Below are 13525 nucleotides of genomic sequence, written 5' to 3'. Positions count from 1 at the left end.
GAAGTCTGGGAAGTCCCCTGACTTTTAACAGTTCGCAGAGATGCTCCTTATAACCTTTCAGTTTTAATTTATCTTGCAGCAGAAATGCTCGCTCATCCCCTCCAAGATTTGTTACACTATAAAAGAAAAAGGAACCAGGATGCTTTTATCTGAAATCTCTCCTGATCCCTAGAAACCTCCAAAATCTCTTCTATGGCCTCTTAGTGATGTTCAAGAGAAAACCAGCAGAGATAACTTGGGTGAGAAGATCCCGTGCACTGCACAGTGAGATGCATCACTACAGCTTCTGCTTAGACCTACCCAGTCAGGCCACAGCAGGGAGGACTGAGATGTCCTGGCCAGCTCGAGCAGACCTGCCCCAGGTCACGCTGCTGCAGGAGGAGGGCTGGGAGTGTGTACGGGTCGGTGGCTCTGCTGCTGGTGCCTGGCTGCTCACACAGACTGCTACCACCTTGCAGCTCTAGGATGAGATCTCTGGAAAATCTGGTGTTGCCATCTGAGAGGGGTTCCCAGCCTCTGGCTCCTCCAGAGCTCAGCACCCTGGCCAAAGTGATCACTGCCACTTGTCCCACCAGGGCATGGGAGGTCTTGACCACAACGACGGCGCCTTGCAGCATGCACTGCACCACCCTCCATGTCCCAGCTTGGATGGCGATAGACCAAACCAAGTCCTGAAGGTGACCTTGTTCTGGTGGTGAGAAAGATGAGAGGGGTCAAAGAGCTTGAACATCGTGTCAAGTTGCTCAGACGGGCTGCTCACTTCTTCTGATGCCCATGCTCACAATGCCATGCCACCGCTCACGGTGCTCGGCAGGGCTGATACAACTCTGGGGCGGCTGTCGACATGCAAGAGCTCTCAGGCTGCAAAGCAAGCCACTGCACAAAGAGGCTTTTGGCAGCCAGGGATGAAAAGCCTGGTCCGTGGGTGTACCTCCCCATCTTGCTGCACCTTGAGGGTCTCCTTGGGGTGTTTTGAGGAGGGCGCTGCATTCTAGCATCAGGCTCAAGTCTAGACCAGGCGACACGGTTTGTGGAGAGCAGAGCAAAGACGAGGGAGGCAGCGGAGGTCCAGGAAGCGATTTAGGGTCCTATGCCTTGGCAGGGGACCTCCTGTACCCCAGGTTGTCCTCATTGTCCATTAAACACCAATTTCCCCCGTGTCCTCCTGTCCAGAAACGCGGTTCGCCTGGTGCGGGTGTTGCTGGCGGTGGCCCCGGGGGCCGTGCTCCGTCGGGTGCTTTCTAACGCTCTTTTTGCCGCCGTTTCAGGAAAGCTGTTCTAATGTTCTCTTTCCCTCTCCTTGTCCCTTTTCCTAGTCCCCACCAAAAGGTGCCACCATTCCCTACCGCCCAAAGCCCGCCTCCACCCCTGTCATTTTTGCAGGTGGTCAGGTAAGAGCCGACCCGCTTGCAGCCTCCACTGCCAACCTCAGCCTTTTACTGCAGCACCAGCCGCTGCCCGTTAGTGCACTCAGGTTTCTTGCCTTCTGACTTGCATGGTGTCACTCCATCCGTTGCATCCCACGGCAGGTGGACTGAAAGCTCTTTGCAGAACCGCTGGCAGTTTGCAAGCCCAAGCAGACGGCTTAGCTCCTGTGATGGTTGTTGGAGGATAAGGAAAGGGCCAGCCTGGGGAAACGAGGTGTTAGCTCTGCCGGGCACTCCTGCGCCGAGAACAGGCTAGAGATAGCATGGAGGTGTTCATAGAATCGTTTAGGTTGGAAAAGACCCTTAAGATCATCAAGTCCAACCGTTAACCCAGCACTGCCAAGTCCACCACTAAACCACGTCCCTAAGCGCCACGCCAAACCTGCTCTGTTTCAGATGGGCTCACGTGCTCAAAATACTGATTTTTGCAGGTACTTGCGTCTCGGTGAATCCTGCTTCTAAATTGCTCCTGGCTCAAAATCCAGCTTGAGTTTGCTTTATTATACCCAAATTCAGTATTTGCCAGCAGTTACCTGTGTGAAGGAGAAAATGAGAAAAGCCTTGTGCAACAAGAGGCCATGACCATGCTCCCCCAGTGGCTGCAAGTGTTTATTTTCTGGCATCTCTAGTCCAATTAAAAATAACTTTGCATAGTTGTGATTGAGCCGAGATAGGAAGGGCTCATCCCAGCCACTCCAGGACCGTGCTGAGCCTCTCTTCAGGGCAGCCTCCATGAAAGGGTCATCCCCATCACTGGTGCTCGGCTGGTTTGGGGTGCTGCTTCCCCCAAAAAAGCCGTAACCTCTGCTGCAAAGCTGGCTCTCAGCTCTGCCCGCAGGACGTTGCGCAGTGTTCGGTCCGCGGGCTTGCAGGCACGATGCGGTATTTCTAGCGACCCTTGGGAAGTGATGGCAGATTTTTTCCTTTGCAGGATAACCGTCGCACGTGCGTGCCGCAGGAGCTGGCGGTTGTTCTGCAAACAAAAATCAACTCCTGCAGCCTGTGTTTTATGAAACGAGCCGTTGAGCAGGCGGCTGCTTTTAAAGAGGGGACTTGAACCCTTCCTTTGTCCACCTCATCTACACACCTCACCGGGTGACCGAGGACCCGCCTGTAGATGCCACCATGTTGTGGTGCACTGGTATCTAGCAGGAGAGGTGCTTTCCCAGGAGCTCCAGCAGCCAGGTAGAGCCAGCACCACGAAGCTACAGCTGATGCCATCCAGAGCAGCACCACACAAGTCATTTTGTTTCTCCCCAACCATAATAAGTAGCAGAAGGGCAGACTAAGGCCAGGAGCAAAGCCCAAAGCACGGGCTATTTCAGGCAGTGTGCTGAATGAGCATCTCTTAGTCATTGCCAGCATGGGGAGGAGCGTGCCGTTCGGTCTGAGCAAGCCGTCCTGGAAAAGAGCTTTGAGTCCAGCTGCTTGGTGAACGTATCTTCTCAAAAGGGAGAGTAAGGTGGAGGTAGCATTTGTCCTGCTGGTGAACGGTTAGTGTCTTGCACAGATGCGACACCGTGGGAAGAAGCGAGCGTCTCTGAAATGAGAGCTCTTCCCTGCTGCCCCCGAGGGAACGCTGGCGAGCCCCTTGGCTCTGCCCAAGGGGTGACATGGGGCCGGGGGGGCAGAGGACAGCAGGTGACAGTCAGTGGTGCTGCGAGGTGCTCGGGGTGGGTTCAACCCGCAGGAGCTCAGCAGGCTGAGGGGACGCGGTGGCCGATGGCAACTGCCAAAGGGATCAGCCCCGTTGTCCGTGTGCGATGGCAGCCTCTGCAGAAAGCCAGGGGTCACGCAGGCGGGTGCTGCCAGAGTAGGGTTGCATCTGTCCAAGACACCTTCCTGCCTTTAATTAGCTTTTTCTAATCAATCAAAAAATGACGACTAAATTAAACCGCCAGGAAAGGGAGGACTTTTTAGAGCAGCCTCTGCCACATCCCCACGGGCACACCGGTCCCCAGCAGGCGCTGGGGCTGCCATTCCTGTGCGCGGGGGCTTTGACTCCTTCCTCCTCCAGGATTTTGGGGGTTTTCCTCACACAAAGCGCTTTGCCATTTGCAAACAATGCGGCAAATTTGCAGGAGGTTCAGAGTGTTTTTTTTTTTTCTTTTTCTTGGCTAGCTTTACTCTCCCTTTTTAAAGTGTTGTCCATCTTGTTCAGAATCATCTGAATAATGTGTCAAACAGTGAGATAACGTTTTGCTAGCTGGTTAAGTCTGAAATACTGGGCTCTCTAGTGTCTGGCTCTTTCCCCGCAGCGGTGCTTATTTTCAGGTTATTTACAAAAGAGAAAGGATTGCTACAAATGATGGGGAAGAAAACAACTAAACAATTTGCCTAGCAGGCATTTGCATGGACTTTTGTCAATTGTTGCTGGTGAAAGGCATCGCAGTGCAGGCAGCCTGTCCCTGAGCCCTTGGTGAGACATCAGCACCAGCTGGCTTTCTGCACGGAGATGCCTTTCACCCCCTCCCCAGCAGAGCACTGGAATATACTGGGTTGGATGTAAAGCATGTTGAGAGTTGTGCACCTGAAAATATGGAGAGGTTCACTGTGCTGGCTTGCTTTCTAGGAACACACTTAGTTGCGAAGGGCAGTGGTGACGTTACCCTGCACCCGCTATACACAGATAATTCTGGTTTGATGAATACCTTTGGCACAGCGAAGCCCAGTCTCCCCTCTCCGTGCAGTTCTGGCACCTTTAAAGGGCTCTTTCCTTCCTTTTGGAAAAGCCGAACTGAGCCCAAGCCCTTCAAGTTAGGTAGCTCAGCGTGCTCCGGCTTTGGTCAGAGGGGTGTGTCTCCCTCCCTCCTGCCCCAAGGATTTGCTGCCCCAGCAAGTTTAATGCAGCACAGAGGGGCTTTTCCCCTGGGCGAGCCAGGGGACTGCACGGGGCAACTGCTCGCTGCATGGAAAGTGCTTCCCTCATCCCCTCCAGCCTCAAAATCAAGCTGGTTAAAATTAAGTCAAAATTAATTTTATAAAATTAATTTATATTAATAGCATATTAAATAATATAATTATAATTACAAATTAATATAATTAATATTTATTTAGCCAGATAAAATTAAGTCAAAATTCAAGATCCCGCCCCCACTTTCACCAGCAGCGGAGCGAGGGGAGAGGTGTGCTGGCGTCACGGTGCTCAGCTCCCCTGCTTGGTTGTTTGGGTGTAGCATGGGGTCCCAGGCAGAGCGGGATGGGGGCTGAGCTCCTCTTTAGCCCCTGAATTAACAGCATTTACCCTGCGTCAGGCAGAAAGGAGCAAACCCCGGGGACAGCAGACCCTGCGGAGAGGCTCGGGGCTTTGCCGCCGCCTCCTACCAGCCCTAATAACGTGTTTTTTTTTTTCTTTTACAGGCCTATACAATTCAGGGACAATACGCTATTCCACACCCGGATGTGAGTTTTACCCTAATTTTTCTTATACCCTTTTATGTCACCTGCATGCTACTATTAATTCACATAATATTAATATTAAACAATAATATTAATAGCATATTTTCAAAGTAACTGGCCATGTGTAGTATCTGTAATACCTTTTAACCTGTTAGCACTAAACTTTGTTAATTTTGAGGACTTGGCCTGACGCTAAATTGTTTGCATTGTTCAGTGCTATCCCTTTGTTCTGAGACAAACCACACTCTATGCATTTTGTGCCTCAAAATGATCAAAAACATGCAAAGAAAGGGAAAAAAAAGACTTTCCCTTCTATTTCCCCCCTTATCCTTAAAATATTGGTAAGCCAAGGGCTTAGTTAGGTGCTGAGTGCCTTGGTGGGGTGGGGAGAATCAAGAGCTCCAGCGGTGTGTGGTTTCTTGCTTGAAGCCTGGGCAGGGGGACATTTCTTTTTGGGGGGTCTTCCCGCGGGTGACTCGGAAGCAGGCGCCGAGGCTGGGCAAAATGCCACCCGCATTCCTGGGAGGGATGGGGAGGAAGGCTGCCCACCGCGCTGCTGGGTCTTGGAGCTGGACCCCAGACCCAAGCTGTCCCCCTGGGTTCGATGGCTGTCTCGCTGGGTTTGGCTTGCTGTCACCCCGGGATGGGACATCGTGGGCACGGTCCCTGCAGATGGGTTTTGCTGATGCTCGGATCCCCCGGCTCAGACCCGGCTCTCATGCCTGAGGAGGGTCAGGCAGCCACAGCACGTTTGTGAGGAGACGTGTAGGGAACAACTGCTGGCATGTCTGCCCATAAAGGTACCAAAAGAAATAGCAAACGAGTCTATTTTAAAGGATTTCTCGATGAAAAGCAGCAGTGAAGCACTGCAATGCCAGCAGCTCCTTGCTGGCAGCAGCCAGCTGCTCGGCTTCTGGGCTCATCACGGGTGACACGTGCCAGGGAGCTCTTGGAAAAAGCTGGGGTTTCCTGAATGTGTTTCAGAGGGGATAAAACACCTGGCGAGACCCACTGCAGGGGCCCGTCCTTGCTGGCACGCCTGTGAGTCAGGGGTCTGCAGAGGGGACTGAGCACAAAGTTCCGCTCTGGGTTGCGGCTTAATTGCAAGCGGCGCAGTCTGGGTGGGAAGCCTTCTCCAGCCGTCCCACTCATGGGAGGAGTATGACGTAGCTCGGTGTTCCTCTTTCTGATGGGTGCTTTGGCTAGTAAATCATGGGATTACTTCTTGCGTGATTGGGAACGGGGTGAGGCTGTCCGATGCCATGAGTGCGCGCTCCCCGTGGGAACAACTGGGATTTGTAGGCTGGGTTTGGATCTTAGGAGCATTGATTTCACCCAGTTTATTGGAGGCCAGGCTTTGGCTTTTCACGCCACACCAGTATGCGTGTACTTTGAATAAGCTGCTGTGATGGTTGCTCGGAAATATCCTTAATTGTGTGTGCTTCACTTTTGCTCCCTAAGCGGAATATAAATAAATACACCTGCGTCTTTAGCGAGGGTAGATCAATATGTTATTTGTCCCAGTTTTCCTTTGCAAGCGGTGGTGACAACTTAGTGTTCTCCTTGTTATTATACTCCTCTGATTGACAGGAATAAAATAATACATTGGCTGGCTGCGCTCTGCCCTCCTCCCAGCAGATTTGCTGAGACCTGGAACAAGTTGTTCGTGCGGGGGCCACAGGCTCCGTCCTTAGTCTCGTAGCTCCCTCACAAGGATCGGTCATTTTAAACACTGCTCAGTGCAGAAACCAGTCTTGAACGTGATTTTAGGGCATTGCCCTCGCTTTCACAAGTGCGTGTGTTTAGCAGATGCCTTTTGCGGACCTGTGGCTGCAGAGTGGGTAGGATTTCGAATGCCAAAGCTAAAATGCAAGCTCCCATCTTGATTTTCTCCCCTGGGAAAAACCCACCCAGGTCAGCAAGAATCTTGACTCACGGAGGGCTTCAGCATTGGCTGGGTGCTCGTAAGCCATTCAAGATGTGACGTGTAGGTACCTGCAGCGGGAGATGAAAGGATGGCCGTGGCAGCTGGGAGCCAGGGGCATTTGGGAGTGAAATCAATGTCGAGCACAGGAAAGCTCCCAAACCAGGGCACTGCTCCTGGGTACGCACCAGGCTGGCAGCCGATGAGATGTAATGGGCGTTGCGGCGGGTGCCTGGTGATGCTCGGTGCGGCTGGATGTTGGTCCCAGCGCTGCTGTCTTGTCCTGTCCCTCCCAGTGGTGCCAGTGGGGGAACTCCCCTCTGGTCTGCGGGGAAAACCAGAGTTTGAAGTAACGGTCTCAGGTTTTTGCTTTCAGCTTTTTCCAGGAAATGGGGGAGGAGGCGTTTCGTGCACTGCAAGCGTTCATGTGGCAGCTTTCACTGTAACGCCTAGGCATAGCTGTCCTCTCCTCTTGTAGGCTTTTTTCATTGCTGTTGTTACGGGTGTTTGCTAAATACCACTATCCAAACCATCTCTTAAAAATATGCTAGATCAGTATTAGGAAGGATTTTGGTGTTTCCCCTGTCAGGCGAAGTGGGAGCCCTGCCTCAGGGCACGGTTGGAGCCTGAGGGGTTTTGCCTCCTCGATGCTCCTCGGCAGCGCTGAGGTTTCATCTGGAGTCCTGCCAGTGGGACCGGTTGTAACGAGGAGCTCCGCAAACAGGGCACGCCTGGATTTAATTTGGTAGAAAACAGGAAAGTGCTTAAATCAAAAAGCAGTAGATGCTGATGTCCCTGCTACCTGGAGGAGCGGTGGCATGCCTGGTCCTGGCCGCCTTTCAGCAGGGACCCGTCGTGGCACACCTTCGGCTTATTTTCCACACTGGCCAGAGAGAGATGTGCATGTGCCTCTTCTTGTGGGGTGGCAAGACCTCTCCCCTGAGCCAGCGGAGGCTGGAAGTCCTCACCCCCTCGGGTACCTCTGCGGGGACTCCAGGCTTTTCCCCTCCCCGCTGCCTCCCTCCAGTGTTTCCCCCTCTGTGCTCAGCGCCCCCCCAGGTCTGCTCTCTCCAGCGCTTCCCCCTCCCCGCTGCTGGCCAGACCTCCCCACACTCCCTCCCTAGCCACGCTGCAGGAGCATGGAGGTTTTTTGAGTATTGTTTCCCCCAAAACATGGAAATCGTAACTCCTGCCTCTCCCTTTCTGGGGAGGGGACGGGTGCAAGGAGCAGTTTGCGTTTGGAGGATGATGCGATCCTGGCAACCCTCTGAGCCCCAGTGAAATTGCTGAGCGGGAGGTGATACAGACCCTCTCTCCTGCTCACTGCTAGACTTCAGCCCAATTTGTTGTCTTTTCTTTTGTTTTACTGTTGTTGTTGGTTTTTTTTTTTCATTTGGAGCAGTGAAGCAGAGCACAAAATGTATTCCAAACAAACTCCTCTCTATGCAACCGCTTCCTGACGGGGTGCGAAAAGCTACCCGGCACAACAAGGGATACAAGGATCTGAAATACCTACTGGTCACGGCTGAAGCCCATATTTCCCCACGCTGCTAAGGGGCTCGTGTTAAGAGCCGCAGTTTGTCTGTCTCCCAGAGGCATTTCCCATCGGAGGCGCAGCACGAGAGCGTTTGCTGCGGGGACAAGCGGTCACGGTGAGGCTCCGGCAGTACAAAGAGGGTCTTCTGGCTGCTGGCACATGATGGCCACCAGCCTGGCAGTGCCTTTGAGATGGCTCCTCTGCTCTAAAGCTCCCCTGAAGCAAGCAGCAGGTTCTGGTGGCAGGTTGCGAAGCCCGGGAGGGGAAGGCAGCGGCTGGAAGCAGCCGGCCGTGCACCGAGGCCGACGCTCGCTTGCGGTGAAGGAGCCGAACCATTTGACGAGGGGCGGAAACTAAGAATGGGCTTCTTGCTGGTATCGTACTTCAGACCCTGACCAAGCACTTCTGCAAAAGATTTGGGCTTTATTGCATTTTACCCAGGCCAAGTCCTTCTGCTAATGGTTCTGCCATGTCTCACCATGGCTTCCTGGTTTGTTTTTTTTTTTTTTGTTTTCTTTTCTTTTTTTTTTCCTTCCATTATAATTTTGTTCTTGATTTTCGGTGTGACTTGTTGTACTCTATGACAATAACCTTCTTAGCTCTAATGTCCCTCCTACCCCTCAGCAGTTGACCAAGCTCCACCAGTTGGCTATGCAGCAAACCCCCTTTACTCCCCTTGGACAGACCACCCCCGCTTTCCCTGGTACGTACCCACACACCCTTTCTAGATATCCTTCTCTTCTTACCTGTAGAGTTTCTCTCTCTTTCTAAACTCATGCTAATTAATGGAAATGAGCAGGGCAAGTAAAACAAGTTGCAAGGTCCACGGGGTAAGGTTAACAGGGAGACAGGACGGATGTTTGGGGGTTACAGTCCTCACGGGTGAGCTCTCAGCCGTTAACCATGCACGCCGGGACTCCGCTCCTGCAAAGCCACGCTTACCTTGCTCCCAGCTTTGCTGGCTTTCCCAGCAGAAGTGATGAGCACCAGTCTCCCACCTGGAAACATCCCCCGCCACGCGCTGATCCGGACCCCGGTGGGACATACCCGCTTTCCCAGGGGGAATGGCTCGGCGCCGGCTGGGGATGCTGCCCTGGCGTCTGCGGGGAATGGTGCTGAGCCAGGCAGGATGGCACTCCCGTGGCGGGGAGAGCGATGGGAAGGAGCCGTGTTGATGGGAGGACAGCCAGATGTGGTGTGGCTCAGCAGCCTCGTCCCCATGCCTGGCGTTTTCATGGTGACCTGGGAAGCAGTTAGAGCGCAGGGCATGGAGATACTTAAAAGTACCTTTGTTTACTCGATGGTCAAAGCGCTGGTTGGAAATGCCTTTTCTGACAGTATTTTCATCATATTTTGAGCTTCCTAGATGAAGTGACATTGCTTATCTCCTCGAAGGCAAAAGCCTTAAACCTGTTTCTTCTTTGCTCTTCAGGAGAAAAGCTGCCCTTACATTCCTCCGAAGAAGCTCAAAATCTGATGGGCCAATCATCAGGTAAAACGCAAAGCTAGAGGGAAACAAGCAGGCTGCTGTTGAAATATACTCCTTAAATAGGACTGTGCCGTTGTTGTGCTCCTAGATAAATTGTGGTGTTTGTGGAGAAGGCGGCAGGTTTTCTTTGTGGGCAGGGAGAGACTGGGCAGTGCCATGCCTGCCGTTCTCCTTCGTACAGCATGTCAAAAGAAAAGTGCCTGGAGTTTATTGCCTGTTTTTTTGACGTTCGCGTGTAACTGCCATCTGTGTAGCGGAAAGACGTCAGAGTCATCACCCCTATTCTTTCGTTTTATTTTGCATAAACTTTGCTCAGAAACAGTAGAAAAATGCCTGTGGGAACAGAAATGACATGCGATTTCAGCCATGTCTAAGCCATTCAGGGTGAGCTGCATTTTTAGTGGGACAGAACCCTGAGGAGCCAAAGCAAGGCCGTAATCTTGGAGAAATTTTGATGTCAAATGTCCCGCACATTCATCTATACGTGCCGAAGGTGCTTGTCTTTTTTAACCTACTGTTGCTTAAAGGAGTTATCCTGAGACCTGCCGGCTCACGGGCGTTGTGAGCCAGAGCTCCCCTGGGCATACCTGGGGCACGGCCATGCTCTGCGGCCGGCCAGGGTACATCGCGTGCACGCCTTGAAGGACTCTGGGGACATCGCCTAACTATGAAAGCAAACATAGCCCAAGTAAATAGACCCCATGAGACTATAGCAAATATAGATTTCATGATACCAACCTGCGCAGCCTGGTTTTCTGCATGCCCTGCTTTGCCCTTTGCAATCACCCGAGGCACTAATCCTGCCCTGACCCCTCCCGCCATGTTACAGCCATGGGGACTGCATGTGCGTGTCAGAGAGGGAGGATCTGGTATGGTAAAATAAACAATCTCCAGGTAATGGAGAAGGACGTGGCCATTCCTCAATGGTCGTTGTGATGCAGGGGTGGTGCAGTACCATGGCACTGCATGTCCCAAGGGCTTTCAGCATCACCTGTGGCATCTGAGCGTGGGGCAGGGGACCCTATCTGTAAGTCTGAGGAGCCTAGCTTGCATTTCCAAAGATCCCCGAGTGCCTCAGCACTGCTCTAAGCCCATCCCCCGCGCTCTGCTCCCCTCAGAAGACATTTTCTGTCGTACTCAGGCTGCTACTGAGCTGAGCCTTGTAACGCATGGCCGAGAGACAGGGACACCTGCACCCTGAGGGACATGTTTTTGTGTTAGGTGCAGCCCGCCTTGCCCTGGACTGAGGGGAGGCTCGGTGTGAGAGACAGTCCAGGGCTGGTGAAATGTCTCTTCCAGTGCAGTTTGCTATAAAGTCAGCGTTAAGCATTGCCCGCTGTGCAAATGCTGGGCAGGAGCTGTTTTGTGCAGGCTTTGGCATATAGTACTCCTGGCAGGGGTGAAGGAGGGCATAAGGCTGCTGAGTGGAGGGTTTGCATCCCCATCCCCTGCATTTCCCCTCCTCTGTGTGCTCCCAAGTGAAAAATGTGGCAAAGAGAACCTCCTGCAAGCAGATGCCTGCATAAGTGTACCCAGGCATTGTGTCTCCGTAAGGGAGGTGCAGCCGGGAACCTGCATTCGGGAAAGTGCAGGGATCACGCATGAGCGCATCGAAGATACCTGATGTTCTCCTTTCTCTGGGTGATGCTGAAATGAGATTGCAACGTAAAGCTTCATTTCAGTATTTTAGAAGTTTTGCTTTGGCAGTGCTGGTACCCAGACAGACATCAGTTCAGACCTGCTGGGTTTTAAAACCTATGCGGCTGTTGTGGGCAAAACTGGATGGGAGCTCCTCCTCCGCGGTGCAGAGGGCCTCGATGGAAATGCAGACCAGCAAAACTTGGCCATTGCCTGCAGCAGCTGCTCAGCACAGTGAAGGCAGCAGCATATTGCCATGTGGCATGAGGCAGCGGGGTTGGAACTAGATGATCTTTAAGGTCTTTTCAAACCCAAACTATTCTATGATTCTATGAATTCGGTGCTGCTGCTGTCTTGTGTTGTAGCAGCCCAGCACTTCCAGTCTCCTTGTGCTTCTTTACTCTGCACCTCCTTACTCCCCTCTTTCCTCAGATACAGACCTTGCAGTCTCTCGTCCTCTCGCACACGCTGCTCTTAAAAGCCTTCATCAGTAGTTTATACCATATGGATAAGGGTTTTTTTGCGGTTCCTGCAAATTCCTGTTAGCCACCAGACAGCTTCTCTCTTGCAGATTTGACATAGGACATGCCTGCTTCAGCTCTGAGGTGATTTAATATGGAAACCTGTGGAAGAGGCAGGCTTTGACCTGGCTTGGGAGCGTTACGGCATGCTGTCCTCTTACCTCTGGAGCTGCACACACAGCTGGCTCCAGCCTTTCCCACCATGGAGGAGAGAGCCCAGGAAAGACCAGGAGGAAGCATATTCCTGCCTTCGCTCCTTGCAGCGTAATTTTGTAGAGAAGCAGGCTCTAAATTTCCATACTCTGCCTTGCTTTCCTTTGGGAAGTAAGAGGGACCGTCGGTCCTGGGTCCAGCTAGCGTGCATGTCTTAGCAGTCTGGCTTAAATTCAGCGTGCAAGTGCTTTGCAAGCTGCCTTGTGCTAGCGCTGCCGGATCCCCCGGGGAAACCGGTTTTGGGGCACCAAGCTGCTCTTGTAATCAGAGAGGGCTGGAGGGTGCATGGACAGCCCTCCCGATGGGCAGGCTGGCTGCCTCCAGGGTTGGGTTTCCCAGCCAGCAGGCTGTCTGCTGCTGTGTGGAGAAGGGCTTCACGGGAAGGTGCTTTTCCCACCTCTCTCTGTCGATGCTGCAACCTTGCACTATAACGCACCCTCCTCTGAAGCCATTCCCAGTGGGAGGGTGGGAAGCGAGGCACTTGTGGGGCAGCGCCTGCCAGGCCAGCTTGAGGGATGCAGGGAAAGGTGGCACCCAGCTCCAGCAGTGTCAGGTACCAACCGTCTTCCTCCTCCTTGTACCAGAGTGTGTGATCCCCTTCCCCTCCCAGCCCTGGAGCAGGACGCAGCCTTTGCAGTGTTGACCGTTGTGGGAAAGCAGCGGAGCTCCATCATGCTGCTTCTGCAAGCTATAACCATTTTCCCTTACATATGCCCAGGTCTGGATGCCAGTCCCCCGGCCAGTACTCATGAACTCACCATTCCCAATGATGTAAGTAAATCCAAGTGCTTCCTCAGCATGTGTGTGTGTGTATACACTTATGTATATATGTGTGTGTATATATATATATAAGCTGCAGGCATATGACTTTGTTAAATATGTTTAGAGATGCCCTTTCACCAGGTTCACCCATGCCACGTGCAGTCTGTTGGGGCTCAGCCTGCAGCATAAAGCACCCGTTGGACTTTCCCCCTTTGGTAGCTTTCCTAGATACAATCCTTCTTAATGGTCCTTTTTCCCTTTCCAAGTGAACTCAGTGCTCATGAAACGTGCCCAGTTGACAGCACTGGGAAGGGGAGAGAGCTCCCAAGCCAGCTCTGATTAAGCCATAATTGCTTAATGGAGCACTGGCTCAAGCGTAGTTACTGGGGAGTTGGAGAGGAGGTAAGTAAATTGTGTTCCTAATGCCACAAAGTGTCATGTGGCTTTTGAAGGATGGCGCGTCTCATCTTAGTACCGGTGGCAGTCAGATTTTGGGTCTTATAGATGGAGGCATTGTGGTAAAGTGAATGTTGGACTGGGATATTCGCTGGGAGGAGGCTGGAGTCACACTGGGCACTGAGCGGTGCGAGGAGGGTGCTTGGGGATGCTCAGGTG

At 52.6% G+C, this 13525-nt stretch overlaps 1 protein-coding gene across 12 annotated transcripts in view; it reads left to right on the top strand.

Annotated features, from left to right (window-relative positions):
* Positions 1–13525, top strand: part of PCBP3 (poly(rC) binding protein 3) — a 66107-nt gene that overhangs the window by 39405 nt on the left and 13177 nt on the right. For 9 of the 12 annotated variants that reach the window (XM_068407668.1, XM_068407670.1, XM_068407672.1 and 6 more), the window contains 5 exons: positions 1317–1391; positions 4788–4829; positions 8912–8990; positions 9720–9779; positions 12867–12919. In XM_068407668.1, coding sequence (XP_068263769.1) covers positions 1317–1391; positions 4788–4829; positions 8912–8990; positions 9720–9779; positions 12867–12919 — 309 coding nt within the window. The remainder of the gene's footprint in view (positions 1–1316; positions 1392–4787; positions 4830–8911; positions 8991–9719; positions 9780–12866; positions 12920–13525) is intronic. The other 3 variants (XM_068407660.1, XM_068407663.1, XM_068407661.1) reach the window with 3 other exon arrangements.

This window comes from Nyctibius grandis, chromosome 9, assembly GCF_013368605.1.
Source record: "Nyctibius grandis isolate bNycGra1 chromosome 9, bNycGra1.pri, whole genome shotgun sequence".
Classification (NCBI taxonomy): domain Eukaryota; kingdom Metazoa; phylum Chordata; class Aves; order Nyctibiiformes; family Nyctibiidae; genus Nyctibius; species Nyctibius grandis.
Note: the sequence above shows the minus strand (reverse complement) of the source record. Positions and strands in the feature narration are given on the sequence as shown.